Here is a 21,171-nt window from a genome sequence, read left to right as displayed (position 1 = left end):
TTGCAAAATGGTGTTGACAACCAACCCTGAGGCTTCTAGAAGTACCGTCATTTAGCATTGTGACCATGTCAATCAACACCTAAGACTACAGTGGAAGAATATCTTGAGACATGAACAAAGCAGACACACATGTAATAAAAAAAATAGAGCACAAGAGAGTTTTGAAATTATTTACTTAAAAATCCTCCCATATATGCCCCATTACATTTTAAAATACAGCAGTTTACACAGTTATTATTTATGCTCAGTTTTTAGGAAATAATTGAGGAAAGAACTAAGTATGAAATAAGAATAAATATATTTCACTATGAAATAAAACTCTGAATAAAACGGGATGACAACACTGGACAAATCCCCATTAGTGAACCACTGCACAGACAACAGAGGAAGATGCTAGAAAGTGCGTGAACACTGCAACAATCACATGTGAACACAGGAAGTCAGGTACTTCAAACTGGGATTTTTCGTCAGGTCACTCACTGGTCGGAGAGGAAGGGAGTGAACTTGAGGGGAAAATGTTTGCTCAGTGAAGTAAATGCATAAATGGCAAAAGTAAACAGGTTTCATAAGCACTTTGTGTGTTAGACAAAAAGTAAAAGAGAAAGCAAATACAGTTCCAGGAGACAAAAACAGGGGAAGATTGTGCATACTTAAGGAAAATCCTTATGCATAGAACATGAATATTCTCTCAAAACATTAAGAACCCAGATGAAGAGGAAGGAATGCTTTTTGTCAGTGTCAATGCTTAAATATGTACCTCTGTAACCAAACATCCTTTTAGGGTCAAACTTTGAGAACCAGTCCAGTGCATGCACTTCTTATAATATAATAAACCCAAACAGAATGTTTTCAACCCAGCACAATCTTGCCATAGCTTTGTAACCAAACAAACAAACAAAACAAAACAAAAAATGACGGTGCATAACTCATATGCAAGAGTTAAGTCTGCACAACACTAATTCAAAACACATGGAGTGTGGTAGCAGTGAGTTACTGAAAAGTACACGCCAACCTCTGATAGGTGGTGGTAATGAGTTTTCAGAGACGACCAATGACTGGGAACATCAAGGCAACACCAACTTCCATCAATTTTTTTGTTGTTAACTTGTGAAGACTTCAGGTTCAGTTTTGGGAGTAAGGGGGAAAATGCAAATTCTAGAGTATCAACTCTTTCGCATTTTAAGGCGCAATTTGAGCAGGAAAGGTGTGAATTATGTTCAGGCAAAGATATAATCTCAAAAGTTGCAATGTAAGGGATAACAGATTATATTTAATCTGAGGGGGAAAAAAACATAGTTGACCATGTGAGGTCAGTGCAAGGAGCCAATTCTCCGCACAGAGATTTAAAATATTACAAATAAACTAAGAACTATATTTCACAATAATGTCAGTGCAATTGTTTTCTCCAACAACGCAACCTGATCTTTCGTTTAGCCTCAAACTCAATAATTGCACCAATAATAATAATAAAAAATGAATAGATTCCTTTTTGTGGACATACAATATCCAAATAAACGCTGTTGCCATTTGGTTTCCACATAAACATCTTTTCAACATTCATTTTCTTAGCAGTGGCCACAGTCTATATCGTCTATAGCCTCATTAATGTGTCACATTGTGGTTGCTCTAAATTTAGATATGTTTGTCACAGGATGTGCAAAGAACTGAAGGCGGTGTGAGGTTGTTGGGTTTTTCTTTTTAAGATCGTGCTACTAATAAAACATCCATCTGACATTTCAGAACTCAAACTGTAATTGCATTGCTCTAAACAAACTGCCCATAATGCTGATTGGCAGACACTTCACAGAAGGGACCTTGAGACTGAGTAGGATGTGGGGGGGGGTGAATTGGTGCTAGAAAGCCGTAGCATTATAGAACACAACCACAACTGTTTGCTCTCAACTAATCAGGAACTGTATGAGGTCTCAATGTCAAATTATGACATGAACATTAAATAAATGACTTTGTTTTTGTAAATAAACAAGAGTTGTTGGAAATTATAAAGCAGAAATGAGCACCAAAAAGGAATGCTGAAATGATGCCCTACAGTATCTTCTCAATGCATTTTGATAGTATTTGAGAACCATGGCATATACCCGGATTTCCTATGGCTACAACCTGAAACACCAACAGCCCACAATCATAATCACCTGAATGAGAAAGAAAAACAGCACAACACATAGCAACTTATGTTAGATTTGCAATAAATAGTTGACATGTATCTGTTAAGGCTTACTCTTCAGATGTAAGAGTGCAAAAAGCATTTAACAGTGATCAAACATTTGGCTGGGGCTCCCTGTATATGATCTTCCCCCACAAATGGACGAATAATGACATTTATGACAGATCTTTTAAAATCATTGCTAATTATTCTGAATATGTTTCGATTAAAGGCCAATTCAATTAGCCAATTCCGTCAGACCGAATTTCCCCAGGAAACTAGCCTGCTTCTCCAGGTCTGCCTTGAGACTTCTGACCTATTCTAAAATAAAACTGGAGTCCAAGCATGAGAGCACAACAGTGACTCCTGTGACCAAGCGTACGTCAAGTGAGAAGTGAAAAGGTCACACATCCCACCAACACCATCACTCCGGAGCATCAATAAAACCTTACTGTAGAAATATGTCTATTAGAGGGGCTATTAAAGATACACAGTACATAGTAATTACATACAATACTTACTGTACATATTGAACAGCTCTTGCATTATTCAGTTCCTACTTTGGTGCATTTTCTAATGATAAAACACAACGTTTATGATATTTAACATTTTTAAATGTTCCCATTTATGTGCGGTCTCGCGCTGAGCTGCCCATGTCGAAGAAGTTTGGTCAGTTATTTCTACCTGTGTTCAGGAAGCAGCTACAGGGAATACGCTCACACGGAAAAGACGTCCACCAACAAGTGTACTGCTCGGTTGGGAATCACAAGTGACTAATCTATAGGTAGTTTCTTGACATGCAGCAACACAGCTTGCCTGCCTCGATCTAGCTACCACAGACTAAACCCTCTGACATGCAAGACACATGGAATATGGATGCATGAGACGTTAGTCAGATTAAGGGCACGGTCAAGTTAGATTAGGTTTACTACACACTACACAACACTGGCTGTAAACATCTGTTAGGTTAACTAGAGGGTGGATTAAGAGCAGGGATTTCAGCTGATGTCAGTGTGCCCCATTGTGCAAGCTTATGCTACTGCTACTGTACTGGAAGTCACGTTCTACCACAAGAATTAAAAAAAAAGAAAAAAAAAGAAAGACTCGGAAAAAAAAAGAACCGCACAAAGGCCAAACCAAAAGGTGCTAGATCTGGATAATCCGGGTCTGGCACTGTGTGAACATTGCTTTCAGTTCGTTCTCGTTGACCGTCTCGCTGACCACCTCCGGTTCGGGACTTTTCTGAACCTTGGCCACGGCGAAGTTGATCCCTTGGGTGAGTCCGGCTTGCGTCAGGCTGGCCACCTGCACCATGGAGCTCTTGATCTTGGCGAAGGGGGAGACCACCCGGCTGCCGTTGCTGTCTGCCGGCGAGGGGCCCAGGCTGCCCTCCAGCTGGGAGCCCAGGCTCCTCTGGGAGCAGGCCGAGCCGCCCGACACGGCCGAGCCCGCCGCCTGGACGGTCAAGAGGTTGGAGGTGGGCGCGGAGGGCTGCACGTTCAGCTGGGACGGCCGGGAGAGCTGCGGCTCCTCTTTGACCCGTGGCGGCTGCTGCTGCTGCTGGGGCTGCTGGGGCTGAGACCCTGGCTGGGCCTCCTGAGTGGACGGAGGGGCTTTAGCACTGAGGTTCTGGGGGAGAGTCGGCTGCTCCTCCTTGCCCTCCTCCACAGGCTTGGTCTGAGCGTCCTGGGCAAACTGGTGGCAGTAAACGTCAATGGGCGTGCCGAAGTCTATGAGGATGGCCTCCTCGGCGGTCTCGGGCGAGGGCCCGTCGCCCTGGCTGTAGTCGGTGTTGGTGCCGTGGACGACGGTGGGCACGGCGATCTCCACGCTGCTGACGGACTGCGAGCGGCTGTTGAGGCGCGGCGCCGACACGATGCCGCAGCTGGGCAGCACGTAGTCCGCGGTGTCCAGCGAGCTGGCGTGCGGCTGCTCGTCCGAGTTGTACGAGTCCGAGTCGGACGAGATCTCGGAGTGGTTGTCGCACAGGTCCTTCATGGCCACCGAGCCCGGGTTGCTGTCGGTGGTCTCCAGGCTGCTGTCCGACTTCCAGAGGTTGACCCTCATGTTGGGCTTCAGGAAGTTCACCTTCACCTCCGGCTTGGAGAAGGTGCCCAGTCGACCGAGGTTGGACTGCTTGACCTTCTGGTTGAGAGACGAGAACTTGTTGAGGAGGAAGCTTTTGCCCTGAGCTAGACCGGAACCCAGAGCCTGATCTCCTGCTCTGCCTTGGATGCCCATTATGTCTTCATGGGGTTTACTGTGTCTCCTGGAAAACAAAAAGGTTTGTTTACAGGAAATCCATTCACCGCCACCACTACACACCTAGCAACAGCTAAGTGGGTTACATTCTCTCCTCATATTCTCTCTTATTGCTTATAATTTGCAAAAATGATCTAAAAGCCTGAAACCTGACCATGAATGTAAGAGCTATTTTTATCTAAAGCTCACCTCATTTGGGAGGCAGGTCTGGCCCAGAGGTGATTAATATTTCACTGTGAAGACACAGCTGTGTGCTACTGCTACCTGCCCCTCCCCACCTGAGGAACTTCTGAGGAGTCGCCACAAAAAAAAAATCACATTCTCAGAGAGATCACTCACCTCTCCAGTCTCTTCTCAATTATCGGCAGCTCTTGTTCCATGGCCTGTTTGGCTATTCGAAGCATTTCAGCTATGCACTGCAACGTATCTGGAATCCAAAACAGACCAAAACTTGTTGCAGCTCTGGGACAGGAAAGACTGTAATCTTTAGTGTATGCACATACAGCAGAATACATCAGTCCGGGCCTGCTTGGTCCAGTACCTTTCCCGTCGTCCTCTGGGTTCCTCGACACCGCCCTCAGCGTGTGGAAGTAGCCGCTGGTCTCCTCGTTCTTGTAGTGCAGCCTCATGCAACAGTACTTTGGTTTCCCAAACAGAGTGGGCTCAGGTCCTGCCAACGAGAAAAGAGCGATTAGTTTTCAGGCAATTACACGAGTGTGAAGAATGGGAAATTTCACTCACAGAAGTCTAAATGAATTTGTGGTAAACTGATGAAAATGGCCTAAATGTGTCATGCATGCCTATCAAGGCAAATGAATGGCCCAAGTCTGCGCAACACACAGTTTCTAAAACAGAATTCAGGTTGCTTAAGCAAGGTGAGTGAAAATAGCCTCTAGCTGTGCTCTATCAGTGTGTCTTATTTATACAAACCGTGTGATTCTATTTCCGTTGTCTCAAAGGCAATTTCATTATGCTTGATGCGCAAGCTACCACAAATAGCCCTCTATTTGAAAAGACTGCATCATACATTTCCTTTCAATCTGGGCCAATTAGATCTGCTCGTGAGGCTAGACGGAGTGAGACGTCTGGAACCCCACGGAGTACAGCACAGCGCACTCACACAGACAGACTCTCCACTGACACAGTTACAGTACAAACTCCTTACCTATCTCTATCTTTTCCAAGCCTTCCAAACTGAGACGTTGGTACTGGTTCACTTTATCAGCCTCATCATCATAGCTGTAAGGAAGGAAGGAAGGAGGGAAGTAGATAGATAAATGAATAAAGTCAGATGAGAACTAAACGTAATAATAAATAAATGAATAAAATCAGATGAGATCTAAATGTAATAATGAAACATTTCATTCAAATTCAAGGCCAGGACCGCAGCACTTACTAAGCCACATAATAAGCGCTGTTGGACAGGAGCAGCAGGACGTCCACATCTTTGTGTGTTGCATCAATGAGGCTGAAATAGAGAAGTGTAGCCCATTCAGACGGCTTTGGTCCTTATTATCACAGTATAGTCACAGCTCCTCTGAGCTGCTCTTGACTCTCACAATTCAAACCAGTTCAAAACTTCAGTCGATATTTTTGCTGTGAAATTGATTAATACAACAGAACTACTTTCAGACTATTTTCATTTCAATGCATTCTATGAATGGACATAACATTTCACAGGCCATCTTCCCTCAGAATTACATCCTCATCATTAGTCTAGAATGCAACACAAGCACCACTCCGCCAACAGACCTGGGGTCACAGTTGATGAGGGCCCATCCGCCGTGAAACCTCTCGTCGTCGGGCAGGAGCAGCTGCATGTAGGTCTGCAGCAGTATGCTGACCTGCTCCTGCACTCCGCGCTGGCTCTCCTTCTCCTTCTCCTCGTGCTCCTTCTCCTTACTGAAGATGGAGTACAGGTCCTCCGTCACCGGCAGGCCCATCATGAGGTCTACAGAGAGACGAGAGCAGCAGCCCCACCCACACAGGTCAGCAGTGTATTATGGTGCTTATGTATATGCTTCAGGCTCAACGGCTTTTAAAAGTGGTTGCCAGGTTTTGGTTGCCAAAGCCAACCAAATCTTGCTGCCACTTGTACAATTTGGTGGCCAAGGGCACCTGGGCAAACATTAATGTCGAGCCCTGATATACTTTAAGAATGACTCCCCAAAATATCAGAACAGGTCAAGGTCGTTCATGTCCAGAGTTACATTTTTTTAAACTAGCATATTACGCACCAATAACAGATTGCCTGTAGGCATCTCTGAAGCGGTTCAGGTAGTAGCGATTTGCTGAGTTGACGCCATCCTTCATCACTCCAGCCAGTTTCCTCTCTCCCGTTCGTGTAAAATCTCCCTGTGCCATGACATGACAAGAAATTAGTACAAAGCGAAACATTTCACAACTCCATCAAGCCACATTTTGAAAACATTACAGCATTATGGGCTGCTATGGGGCTGTTGTGAAAAAGTCATTTCCATAAATTATATGGACAGCATGAGATGCCTGCTTTGTCTTGCTACATTTCCCCCACAGCCCACTATCTTATTTGAATATGCAAAAATACCATTCACAGGCAGTACAGTTTCACACTACTCCCATTCATTGTTACAGCTCAAGCACTTGTTCAGGCTAACCCACATGGACATACTGATGGATGCGTTTAGCACTCTGACTACATTTTAATTAGGGAGTTAACACGTTAACTCAATGGTATTTCAAAAGTATTTCAAGAAAACATTTAGATTATCTCCGAGAAGAACAAGGAAGATGTGTGGTCTACTCAGATAGTCATGCTTTTCGCTACAGAAATGAGCTGTAATGCCCATGGAAAACCCGGAAAGTCATGCTTGTGGAGGATCCACTGATCCTGTAGATGCACAGTCATGCATGGCTAATCACATCTCAAAAAGCACATCTCAAGGACTCTGGGAATTTAAAATGCAACGCTGACTCACACAAGCGAAAAGACTGTACAAAAATCCCACAGTAGCAAAAGCGTGTCCTTGAGAATGTGCGGCTGTTTAAAAAAGACAAGATGCACAGAACTGACCTTGAGGGCAGCGGTACCGGCATACTGTCGGCTGATGGTGTCCCCGTTGTTGGCCCACATGACCTGATAGATGCGGTAGCACTTAACGGGCAGCGGCTGCTCTGGAGGCATCACGCCGAGCTTCTTCAGCTATTTGGAAAACAGAATCAACAACGTTTCAAATGGGTGCTTTCAGCAAAACAAATAACATCTCACCTACTTTCTGTCTCGTTACTCTCTTTGCATATATATTGACGGTGTATCAATTTACTCTCACAATTGTATAGTCTAGGGGTGTCCAAACTTTTTGGCTCAAGGGCCACATTGGGTCTTGAAAAAATAGCGAACAGCCAATGATAACCCAAGTGCGTAGCGTGCCAAATCTATGATAAACGAATGCATGCTTGGCAGGCCGCATTAAAGTGTGTGGCGGGCCGCAGTTTTGACACCCCTGGTATAGTCTGACCACAAGGTCTCCACTGCTGATACTGGCTGCATGTGATTTTACCTGCTGCTCCATGACCATTCGGGCGATAGCGGCCTGCAAAACATTGGTCCTGTCCAGACAGTCCATGCAGTTCACCCGGAAGATGCCCTCCTGTTGGCAGATGACTCCTGCTTGGTCCACCCTGACAGAAAAACACGGTCACATGAATATTTGATGAGGATGATTGTAATTTTTTTTTGTCCCGACCTTAACTGTAGCACAGCTTTCAACCTCAAATTGTGTAACAGGCCCTGTGTATTTAACCACAAGAGAAACAGGACACCTCTAATCCCTCTTGGTGGACACAAGAGAGGAAGCTCTTACTGTCTCCAGTCGGCAGGATTTTGGAGCGCTTGTTGGCTATTTAACAAAATAAACAGTCACGTTTGACACACGTTTGGTCAAAGGGATCATAATATTTTCTTAATTTATGAACAAACTGACCATTTTTGTACAGTTCATGTATACTTAAGATGCTTTGTTTGTACAGCCCAAGAAACATGTGAACGCATTTACAAAGATGGACTGGGGTATTCATGAAATTGCCAAAGCACTCACCAGGCCCATTTCATGTCTGTGATGATATCCCAAATGGCATCTGTTAGGGTCTGCACATTCTCAAACTTCATTCCCCGGCTACAGAGAGAACAATTTAACATTAGCTTATTCATATGCCATCAGTTCCCCATGCTTTACGCGTATTTCCACACTTTCCACACTGAATTTTTGCTTTTGATTATGACTTTTTATTATTTACATTTGAATACTCAGTATCTAAATCTAAAATGTTTGCTTCAGAAAACACTGCATGGGGAAGGATAGTGTCCAACCATAATTAATAAAATAATAATATAATTAATACATCTCATTTCATTATCTGTTCTGCAGACACCGATCACAGCGTTAGTTGACAGCTTGGGAATACTCACCAGTGCTCGTGAAAATCAAAGGAGACGTATGTCAGGTTGGGGTTGTTGTACAGCAGCACTTGCTTGAGGTATGCGTCGCCAATCATCTTCTCTCTGCCACTCTGGTCCACTAAGTTGATGATCACCTGCAGGGCAACAAGCGATGAGATGAACGTGTGCAGAGGAGACGTTTGGGAGACCAAATAGCTCCATGGCCAGGATAGCCGCTGCACAAGATGACTGCAACAGCTTTTCTGTCATCACGGTTATTATTAACATGTTCCTTTCTTCAATAGCTAAGTGTACGGTTGACCCACTACTCCTTCATGTAAACATGTTTATATAGCAGTCACTGGATACATTCCAGAGGTTCCTCTGGGCAGCCAACAAAAATAAACTTTACAGATGACCTAAACCTGCTGTATTTTTAGACTGATGACACATTTCACCTGTTTTTTGTAGACGCTGAGCTGCTGGTCAAAGTGGGCAGCAAAGTACGGAACGGTCTCCTTTTCATCTGTAAAATACAGGACAGTGATGATTTAAAATTAACCGCACAGTTTTAAAACATGCCAGGTCAGACACAAACGACCTCTGTTGCGAATCATCTGCTGTGCGGTGCGCACTCACCTTTCTCCAGGCGGGGCCGAGGGTTGTAGCGGTACCCTGACTGACTCCAGAATATGGGGACGGAGCCGCGGGCCTGCACAAAGGACAGCGTGTGACTGTGGACGTGGATCAGCTGCTCCGTCTCCACATAATTGGCAACGTGGCCATCTGTGTCCACACCTCGCCGCTTATACCGCATCCCTGAGGGGGACGGGGGGACGGGGACGGGGACGGGGGGGGACACGAGGAGGCGAAAGATAAAGGAGTCAGTACATCACGCCATCAAACTCTTCTCATGCTATCATCCTCTCTCAGTGTAGATCTCATCACGCCATCAAACTCTTCTCATTCTATCATCCTCTCTCAGTGTAGATCTCATCACGCCATCAAACTCTTCTCATTCTATCATCCTCTCTCAGTGTAGATCTCACTTCACATAATAGCTTGGTACAGCACAGAACATACACCAATATGCATCAGATTAAAAGTATGTTTAAAGTATAAAACATGCCTTTTAACTGATGCATATTGGTATATGTTTTATACTTTACACATCATTTTAATCTGACGCATATTGGTGTACGTGTATAAAAGTATAAAACCCCACATTAAGCATAAGTGGTGTGTGTGTAAGTGTGTTGCAGTGTGGTGTAGGACGCGTACCAGCGCGATGTCTACTGCGGCGGGAGATGATGGCCACGGCGAAGCGGGGGTGAATGTTGTCCACGCAGGTGAGCTCCTGAAGGGGCGTGTCCGGGCTGCTCTTCTCCTCGTCGGAGTTGTCGTTGTAGTTGACCACCAGCTCCTCCACCTGCACAAAGCCCTGGATGACGGGGACCACCCAGAAGTCCACCTGGGGCACCTGCAGCAGGGAGACACAGAGGTGGTTGACAGCAGCACGGATCACGTGTTTTCCAGAGAGGAGAAGAAGAAGACATCATCGCCTCCACCATCACTTCAAAAACGTGCCAAACACACATCGACAATGTCTGGGAATATGAATAGCGTTCATGAATCAGTTACTGAATACTGCATCAGCTACTGAATCAGTGAGTTAACAGTAAGAGCTGACATATGGCCATTAATAGTCAAATCCCATTGGGCTGCTCTGGGCTTGAATAGCCCGAGCGAGCACTTCCCACAGCCAGTGTGGAAAGGAGACACTGCTCCTAAGCTGGGCAGGGCACGACAAGAGATTAGTCACCACAGCTGAGGTCTCATAAAGAGGAACTATTCTTACGGGACTGACTAATCCAAACAAGAGAGTCAGGAGAAAGTAGCGCGGAAGCACACCACACCAAGCGCAAGTGAAAAGCAGAACCATTTACAAAAACTCTTGTGTTTGTGGACAGGTGCAGTGAAATCAGCTGCAAAATCCATGATAAGATTTCTTTAAAGACGAAATCCAAAAACATCCTCCCCTTGAGGACAAAAGTCAAGTGCAGTTTCTTATCTGTTCTCCGTACGGACTTGCATAAGGGCGGCAGCCCTGTTTACTAGTATTCTCATTCTGCTATCTGCACTCTTTTCATGAAATGCTGACAGCCATGGAGTGCCAGGTGTCAACTTCCAGTGACTAAAGTCCTTGCTGCTTGCTGCAATCTGGAGATTTTATTCCAAGTTAGGCTTGTATGTAGACTCATCTACAAACGCCATACATGACCATAATACAGTACATTACAATGCAGCTAACTGAATGAAAGTACTAAACGCTAAAGAAATTGACTAATGAAACCAGGGTGATCTATACGACTAAAACAACATGTTTTGTCGCATACAGTAATTTCCCGCATATAAGCCGCATTGTGTATAAGCCGCAGGACAGTGTTTTATGCAAGTCAAAAGAAACAAAACCATATTAACACCATATTAACTGCACTCCTGTATTAACCCCATAGCTGAAGAAATTTTTCAAAACCAATGTATAAGCCGCGGCTAATAGTCGGGAAATTACGGTATTAAATATATGCCCGGTCATTTTGGTGAGGTCATACCTGAAGGTCCAGGAGCTCCTGAATCATATGCTTGTTCCAGAAGAAGCGGTCATCCACCTAAGAGAGCAGAGTGACGAGTCATCTTCGCAGTCGGGCTTTACAGCTGCCATGCGGCTTTCAAACAATTCAATCAGACATTTTGGCAGGCACACTGCACTGAGTCATCAAAAATCTGTCTGTGTGTGTGTGTGTGTGTGTGTGTGTGTGTGTGTGTGTGTGCGCCTGTCTGTGTGTGAGTCCATAATATGTATTGATTTAGGCATACCTTTTACAAATGCACTTATTTCTTCAAGCTATGCAAATGAATGTTCGACACCACTATTAAGCATATTTTTTTTTTAAGGCAGGCTGATTTAAGTGTCCTCATGGTTTCTAGACACCAAGCCGTGGCTGGAGACCAAAAGGAGAAGTGAACTGAGGCGAGGTGAGGTGAGGCGAGGCCAGACTTGAAGCAGAGCTGCCTACCCGTTTCCAGATGGGCAGGTCCGACTTGTCCGCGGCTCCCTGTCGCTGAACGGTGTTAGTGAGGTCATAGGTCAGGCTGTAGTAGAAGGAATCCGAGTCCATGAATATCTTGTACAGTTCGTCGAGCAGTCGCCTCTCGAGACGCTCCTTCTCCTTGTTCTCCTTGACCTGTGAATCAGGGGTATACTGGGTGGGGGCGAACTACGGGTGCAAACGCAACAGCGGCGGACAGACTTTACCACAGGCTCTCAAACGCAACCAGTACACAGCAGAGAGGAGATATCCACAACATTACACGTGGGTGTCTGTGGGTGTCTGTGGGTGTCTGTGGGTGTCTGTGGGTGTCTGTGGGTGTCTGTACACGCATGTATGTGTGCTACTGTGACTTCAGAACAATCCTGTTGATTTCTATGTCAGTAAGTTTAAAATGTGAAAACAACCATGGGCAAAATTTATCAGAGAGGGACATTTGTGGTGTAAACCAACTACTTAGCATAAAACGGTGGGAGGTGCCAACCTTTTTCTTGGTGGGCTGAGCGACATTGGACTTGATCTGATTCAGCGTCTTCAGCAGGAACTTGGACTCGTCTGGGGATTGTGCGATCTTCTCTGGTTTGTTGATCCCAAAGTGGTGCTTCTTGCAAAGCTGGAATGAGGGGATAGACATGATGCAATCACTAAGAATGTTCCTGAAACTCGCTACCGGTTTCCTCACCGTTCACCTAATTGTCTCAAGACGAGTCATTGCATAACGTATACCCGTCAAAAATGTGATGAGCTTCATGCGTTCTGGATCAGTTTCATTAAGAAGTCCTTCACACGTCACACTGTGACATGCCATGTGGAACACCGTATACAGTTAACTGGAGTTTCACAACCGCAAACAGCTCAAAGGAAACACTATAGCCAAAAGGGCGTGTCTGGCATGTTGTTGGGAGTCATTGTCTGAAAGTCACCACAGCCCAATTACGCGAGAGATCCCCAGCACGGTCGAGACCACACTCCCTCTCCTCTAGGTCACGGTCCACACCGCACTCCTCTGCTCTAGGTCACAGCAACAGTAATCGCTCTGAGACGTGTAATAAACAGGAGATATCCTAAAGTGTTTGGTTTGTAGTAGGACAAACAAATAGTGGAAACCCTTGACATCACTTAGCTGGATAAAATCTTTGACCCCCCCCTAATCCACAGAACTCCAGAAATAAAAACCATAGCAATACAACAGAGTGGTGTCTGTGGGACCTACGTCTGCGCTTAGATAACTCTTGCTGTATGGGCAAGAACTGCCCCCTTCATGCATGCAGCAGATACCAAGCCTAATGAAATCACCCTTAAGGGGTTAACTCTAAAACTGCACGGTTGATGAGAGAACACTAAATGATCGTATTTACAACTGATACACGTCGTCACATGTCGCAGGCCGATGAGAAAGAACAGCTGCACGTCATCAAGCACCGAAGCATGCACGTTAGGGCACGAGGCTTTCAGAGGCAAATGTACAGCAGGGGTCTGCATAATAGTAAGAGAACTGGCCTGGAGACCGTAAACAGAGGCTTGTTCTGAAAACGTTTGTCTAGGAGCGCTTCTTGGACTCAGAAAAAGTTTGTTTGAGGTGCTCTTTGGAAGGGGAAAAACCAGAGGAACTCCAAGGCACTCTCATGTAACAAAAGTTAAAAAGCCTTTATTGTAGCGGCTCGGTCACATTAAACCTTTTAAAAAAACTCCAACGCGTTTCGGCAATGTAGCCTTCATCAGGGAGTCAAACACTCCCTGATGAACGCTACATTGCAGAGGCTTGTTCTGTTGGACGTTATGGGAGGGGACTACCTGTAGGCACTCTGAAATGGCACACATTTGGCTGGTGTGGGTGTGTGTGTTGGGTGTGTGTTTTTTCTCTGTGCTGTGACAGTTCTACTACTTCCACCCACCTCCAGCTCCAAGTCCTGGGGTTCATCTTCCGACAGCTCCACCACAGCTATTTTGGTGATCTTGTACACTTTGTGGTTTCCTGGCAACTCTCCGACCAGTGCTTTCTGCCGGATCAAGACGAGGCACAGAGGAAGATCTGACGGGCGAGACAAAGACAGAGCGGACACACACACACACACACACACACACACACACATAAACAATGAGTGAGAGAGCGAGAGCGAGAAATGGAGAGGAGGACAGGGCCCGGGGAAGGGATGCGTCATTAGCCCGAAGAATTCCGCACATTCCGCAAGGCGTGACTTCACCGGCGGTTCATTTCCCTGGCCCCTGTCCTGCCGCGAGGACAGAAGGGCGGCGGGTGATTTATTCCTGGAGCAGGAGCTCAAATGAAACCTGGGGCCGGGGCTGCTCCTTGATTAATTGGAAGTGAGAGAACAAGCACCTTTCATGCCCGAACAAAAACAACCCGGTGGAACAGCCACTGTGAATACTTTCGTGCCGCCTCTAATAGTTTGGTAAGAAGCCAGCCCCACCCCCAGAGGACAGACAGCTGAATCAGGGGCGGCCAGTGACTACAGTGAGGTCCGCCTCAGGTAACAACTGCCGACAGAACCAGACAAACCAACAGCTGAGAGGCAAGGGGGACTTGTGTCAATACTGAACATTATACACATCCTCTCCATGGGCGCATGCCTTGAGGATGATCTGTTGTGCATTAGCTGAGTCACTCAGTTATAAACGTGTCATAATCTCCAGGCTGATTTCTCCCCACAGTTTAAACAGGGCCATGAATGGCAACACTGCCACATTCACTAGGACACAATGAGATGCCCTGAAAGCAATGCAACCAATGACAGATGAGGAAGTCCTGTTTATAAACTCAATATCATCAAATTATGGCTTCAACAGAAAAGAGGGGCTGGGGAAAAAAACATGTAGGCCTATATGTTGAACTTAAATAATATATATAAAAGCCTCTACTAGGCTTAACCTAAGTCCCCAAAAGTTCCCCCAATAACCGTAATGAAGAGCCTAATCTAATTCTAACAGTAAGATGTTAGTGGTCTTGATCAGGCAAGGGTTTAAAAAATATCTTCTAGAAGAAAGTGCAACTGACCCATCTTCAAAATAGTCGGTTGCACACAAGCTGATCTATTCATTTTCAACTTTGAGTTGTGTGCTAACAAAATGAAAGTCTAACCCTAACCCTAACCCCTACCCTACCAAGACTGCCCCCTTAATCCCCTTTGACTTAACTGATCTACTTAACTTAGCAAGTCTTCTTTACTGAAGACTTTCACTTGAGAAAAAAAAAGAGTTAAGAAAATAACATTAGCCCAATAGTTAGCCTAATTAACTAATTATGTCAATTCCCCTCATTGAAACAACACAACACTAATCTGAGACACACTGTTCTCAATCCCATTGACTGACAAGGACTTGCCACTTACCAGCATGGAGCTGTATCTTCCCAATGAGGCCCTCCACAAGGCCCAGGCAAACAGGGTTCCATGCCAACAGCAGGTCAGTAGCTGGGGAACAAAAACATACAAAGAGGTGGTAAGCTATCGGCCCATTTACAAAATATCAAGCAGTAATGATAATGGTCCAATGTCTTCCAGATATGTCCTGGGACAGGACCTGAGTAACTAAAGAGTTCAGTTGGTAACTCAACAGCCAGTCTTATAGTATAGTTCATTCATTTAGAACCACAGGCCTATGTTCTGTATCTCTGTATTCCATGTTGCAAGCTGAGACTAGTGTATTTAGTTTGATGGACCCAATGACAGACAAAGATTAAACCTGAACGGCGGACAGCCAAAACCAATTCACTCAAAGTATTTGAGTAAGAATACATTACTACTCAAATCCACATACAGTTATTCTGACAATGACTGTTCAGCTGAGGTACTGTTTAATGTCATCAACATCAGGGTATTTGGAGCACGCATAACAGAGCAATTTGTCATGATATCACAGCAAGAGTCATGCCATCATGTGAGTGAGACTAAAGAGAAATCCTTTTACCTTACACACACACACACACACACACACACACACACACACACACACACACACACACACACACACACACACACACACACACACACACACACACACACACACACACACACACACACACACACACACACACACACACACACACACACAGACGGAAGCCAGCTGCTGTCAAAACAGCATTAACAACCTATGACACAAAGCAGCAAAATATATATATATGCATACTTACACCTACCCCACAGCTTGTAAATGTTTGATATGACCAAAAATGTGGTCATATCAAAATCCTCCATGCATGAATGTACTGAGCTTAAATAATAACTACTGGTTCAAAGACCAAGGTTCATGAGAGATGGGACTCCCTGTGGAACACTGTGTCTCTGAGCACTTGTCATGCCCACACAACCTCGTCTCAAAAAAACATGTCTAAACCTTCTCTAAATAAGCTATCTCATATATCTACTAGCCTACATAATCAATCAGCATTGGAAAAATGTATTCTATTGAGGATAGAAGGAATGAATGGATGATAAGGAAAGACCCAGCATCAGATATTCTACAGCAAAATAATGGAATTTGCCATTTCCTGCACAAACACGCTAGGCCTGTACTATGTGCACCTACGTTGTTTGTTTTGATAAAAAACATCAGTGTGGTGAATAATATTTTGCTGGGGTGAAATGCTGCTGGTGTATCCTACAGCAGGGTTCAGCCCTCTGCCTGTTCCTGGTAAAGAACAGCTAGGGAAGTGGGAACCCCAGGGTGTGGTTAAGCCTAGCAGCAGTCAGGAAGTGTGAATCATACAGGGGCACACTTTCCATGCCCCAGCCATCATGGAGCCCAGGCAAAAGGGCTAGCTAGCTGCTAGCTCCCACACAGGCAAGTCAGTTTAGTTTGTCAGTCAGGGCCCCTGCCACAGTTCGGCCAGCAACAACTAGCTGCAACAAATCCTGAGGCACATGACTTGACGCCCAGCTGCTCTTGTTACCCACAGCGCTCTACATAAGGCGCGAGTGAGAAAGGAGGTGACGATTTAAACCACAACGTTTGCTCGGGCTAAAGCAATCACCGACTCAGTGATATGGTGCGCAGAGGGGGAGTCCCAGGCCACGCTGGGTACATTGAGTGGGCCTCAGAGCTGCTGAGATCGGTGAGATGCATATGGCCTGTGTGAGCACTACTGTCTGTCACACCACACTTTGTGGCAGAGAGAGAAATGACAAGTACTTCAGGCCTCCTAGCAAACTGCAGAGATGACAACTTCCAGAGACAAGACAAAAGGGCGTCACTTGACAGGGATCACAACCAATAAAACTAAAGGCATAAAACACAGGCCAGCCTTATTCCTTTTAAGACATAAAAGTCCAGTCTCTCTGACCTTTGCATGTTTCTTGATTTTGGCCTGGCATCAGCTAACCTAATCCTTACACTTACCCCTTCCATTTAACCCTTTCTGAGGACACAAGGGTAGTCTACTAAGATAGCTGTGGCCACTAGAGAAATCGGAACTCTCAGATGGCTCTTGGTTCAGGTAACCAGACCATTAACGAGAGCATAATGTTGGTCACCAGTGAACACACAGAGTGCAAATCATGGCATGACCATCTTTCTCTTCTGTGCTGCCTGTTTACCCAGCACTTGTGTCAATTATTGGACCAACAGACTTTTTTAATGAACAGTGGAAAGCCTTTTCCAATTAAATAATGGAACAGCGTTGCAACCCAAACCTGATGAGCCTGGCTGCGCACACACGAGGAGACACAAGCCAGCTCCGCAGACTAGGCTACTCCTTCCCACTAGCACGCAGTCGACAAAACACTGTCCCCACCACTGCTTTTCAGTTACAGAAGAGTGCACTAACTCAACTGTCAGTTCTGCTCTGACTGACCACTCGCTCTGGAATCGGACAGGTCAAGAGAGCGAGAGGGAAAACACAGGGAGTGCACATGTGAATTTGTATGCACATGTACAAAAAGACAAAACGACACACTGAACACAGAACTGTTCTTCACTTTGTGTGGGATTTCTGCCTGTGTGTGTGCACTAGATGAAGAGTGAGGTTCTTAAAAAAACAGTCGTGCCAAAGGAAAAATGCATTGGAGACTCAGTTCTTGCATTTACTGAGCAAAAGGGACATAGGCTAGTGTTCTACTAACAACATTGGGATCAAGGGAATCTATTCAGTGTGGTTCCCTCAGGCTTTAGTGCAATCAGGGAGAATAAACAGACTTGCAGCACGACAAACTAGAGAAGAGAGAAGAAAAGCAGTACGGCTTATATGCAAGGGGATGTGGCAGTTATAACCTACACACAAATGTGCATGGGTCCAACTGAGTTCTTATAAAGTCTCTAGGTCACTATTCATAAACCCTGACTGTATAACAAAAATATATCTGATAAATATGATCAAATAAAAAATTATCACCATCTTCACATGACGTAAGATCACTGTCTCTCTCTCTCACTCTCTCACACACACACACACACAGACACACACAGACACACACACACACAGTATCTCTCATGAGTAAGGATGCAAATATGGAGGAGGGTGGTAATCATGGTTCACTGCCAGGTTAGGCAACACTGATGCTTCACTAAAAATGCCTGGCATAGCCATGGAAATGACCTCTAGCAGCTACCAATTTCAAGTAACCTACTGTACGCTTTCATTTTACCACCTAATTAAATGGCATCATTGGCTGGACATGGCCTGTCGTGTGATGCACGCACCACGGATGTATTCATTTCCTGTGGTACTGTGCACCGGCTGGCACAGAACCTAGCCTACCCGCTTCACGTCTCACGACATTCTTTCGACCTCGCCAGGACATGTTTATAGAAAATAAGAGAACTGACTACTGCCCTCTCGAAAGTAGGGCAATCATACTGGCCAGATAAGAGACAGCGATGGCCTATGCTTCGTGAAACAGGAAAATCACCCGTAGCTGTGATAACGAGTATCTAGATTTTGGCTGATTGAATACGTGCCAGCGTTGATGTTACCTCAACTATAAACACGAATACATGCATGTACGCCAACAGAACGACAACTAACGTTAGTTGGCAATTGTTTTTGATTCAGAAATAAACTGCACGAAGCTGTGGGTATGACCTGAACGACCTAAAAAGTAGCAATGTTAAAGGCTTTTGGGAGGAGGTTATCGACAACGCTACAGATAACGTACAGTAGTTGGTATTGATAATGTCACAACAGTAATTGATAACGTTAATATTAGGTGAGGTGATGTAATGCCAAATAGATATCGATCTTTAGCTCGTGTTGATAACAAACAGTAAGCTACCACCACTACCAGTAAAATAATGACTTACCGGGTCTCACGCTCATAGTACCATCGTTCCTGCTGCACCACAGTGCGTTGTCACCGCATTGGAGAATATAATGATCCTTTGCTTGAAATAGCTCCATTTCGACCATAACTGACCAAACATGTGAATACTGTTTGTATCCAGTAAAGCTACGTGAGTCTGACTTTGCTACAGTCCAACTGACAGTAACGTTTTAACTGCCCAAACCGAACGTCCTCTTGGCTTGAGATAACAAACGCAGGCTTATTCGTTAAGCGTGCTAGTTAGCCAGCTAACTAGCTAATAGCTATGTACGTTTTTATTAATTTACTAGACTCCGACATGCTGCTGTCAGTATATGAGTGACAGTATTAATTGTCTTGCAGCATAGACGACATTCTAGCGCGTAATGTCGGCCGAGACAGACGGGACAACTTCTTAGTCCTTTGAAAATGTCGCTGAGACTGTTTCTTCCCAGTTTCAGGACCGACTGAATCAATTTCCTGCAGAAACAATCACACGTGACTGCTGTCGTCATCCGAAACATGATCCTCCTCCGTGCTACAGAAACATTCCATGATATTTAATTATCTTGAACATATTCCCATAATTTTGATTAAAAGGCTATGTGCAATGATAGTTATTAGTTATGAAAATATTATTGACGCACATCCTAATGGTGTTTTATTATGGCCTGTTCTGACATTCTTAAAGGAAGTATGGTACAATCAGGTTGTTGTTTGACACTGATGATTGCAAGGCCATTTACATTTATCTATATTTAATGCAAATATTAAAATGTGTAGTCACAAGAAACATCTGAATGAGGAACTAGTGACAAAGCTTTGATCATTCATCATGAATACATGAATAAATCATTCCAATTCGTATGCCTAAGTATGCACAATCTGGTACCCTTTTTTTAAATTGTTTGTCACAAATGCTAGGCTATTAGGGGACTGTGTGTGTGTGTGTGTGTGTGTGTGTGTGTGTGTGTGTGTGTGTGTGTGTGTGTGTGTGTGTGTGTGTGTGTGTGTGTGTGTGTGTGTGTGTGTGAGAGAGTAAGTAATTTGGCTAGCTAGTTTAATTTTCTACAGAAATACTGTTACAAGAACTGACCCAAGCATGTGAGTATGTAGCCTCAGTTGCAAAGCCCTGTCGGTTTATACAATATTCACAATATCAAACCTTATCTAACACACAATGCCACACAACTTCTTGTGCAGGCCATGATTCTTTCAAAATGGGACTATTGCAATGTATTGTCAGCTGGCCTACCTGCTTGTGTAGTGAGACGATTATAAAATGCAACAACACCTTTGTTTAACCAGTCAAAGAAGACACATGTAACCCCTCTGATAGTTCACTGGCTTCCTAGCAGCCAGAATTAGGCTATATTAAAATCCCTCACTCTGGTCTGTAGGGCACTCTCTGGATCTGTGTGGGATAAATTTTATATGTTTCCCATTGACCACATCTGCACCTTGCTCTTTTAATTCCATGATCCAGCTCTCGTCCCCTCTTGCACACTGCACTGCACTGCTATAAGTGTCTGTTATGTCAGTCTTCCTCCATAAGAGGTCACAGTCAAGATGACTTTCTTCTGTGATCCCTTGTTGGTGGAATGATTTACCTGACTGCTCTTCGTTCTAGCGATAGTTTCGGGATCTTTAAAAAGTGTCTGAATACTCATCTGTTTATCTTGTTGTAAGTCGTCACCATGTTGTAAGTCGCTTTGGCTAAATAAATCGCTAGCCAAATGTAATTTAATGTAATCTTGTTTTCCTCTAATTCATTTATTCATTATCTATGTGACATTACTTTAAACTGTTAATTGTCAATGTCAATACAATGTTTGTTGGTGTCATTGTAAGTGCCAGTGCAGGGTGGCTGGAGTCTTTCATGATGCATCTTGTACTCCTGAGCCAGCGTGTATTGTCGATGTCCTGAATTGCATGAGTTGTGTGATTGTAACTTTTATCTTTTAACCT

At 44.6% G+C, this 21,171-nt stretch overlaps 1 protein-coding gene across 1 annotated transcript; it reads right to left on the bottom strand.

The window, feature by feature from the left end:
- Positions 1 to 162: 162 nt before the first annotated feature.
- inpp5f (inositol polyphosphate-5-phosphatase F) lies at positions 163 to 19,664 on the bottom strand. Its single transcript, XM_062520099.1, has 20 exons — positions 19,205 to 19,664; positions 15,301 to 15,381; positions 13,846 to 13,982; positions 12,435 to 12,563; positions 11,918 to 12,085; positions 11,453 to 11,509; positions 10,122 to 10,320; positions 9,480 to 9,659; positions 9,299 to 9,366; positions 8,871 to 8,995; positions 8,500 to 8,577; positions 7,963 to 8,083; positions 7,476 to 7,604; positions 6,661 to 6,778; positions 6,176 to 6,374; positions 5,820 to 5,891; positions 5,589 to 5,662; positions 4,965 to 5,093; positions 4,763 to 4,850; positions 163 to 4,430 (listed from the first exon to the last, which is right to left on the bottom strand). The coding sequence occupies exons 1-20, from the start codon at positions 19,308 to 19,310 to the stop codon at positions 3,308 to 3,310; spliced, it is 3,381 nt and encodes a 1,126-aa protein (XP_062376083.1). The 5' UTR covers positions 19,311 to 19,664; the 3' UTR covers positions 163 to 3,307.
- Positions 19,665 to 21,171: the final 1,507 nt, after the last annotated feature.

Source organism: Sardina pilchardus, chromosome 18 (assembly GCF_963854185.1).
Source record: "Sardina pilchardus chromosome 18, fSarPil1.1, whole genome shotgun sequence".
NCBI classification, from domain to species: domain Eukaryota; kingdom Metazoa; phylum Chordata; class Actinopteri; order Clupeiformes; family Clupeidae; genus Sardina; species Sardina pilchardus.
This window is presented reverse-complemented; position numbering and strand designations above follow the sequence as displayed.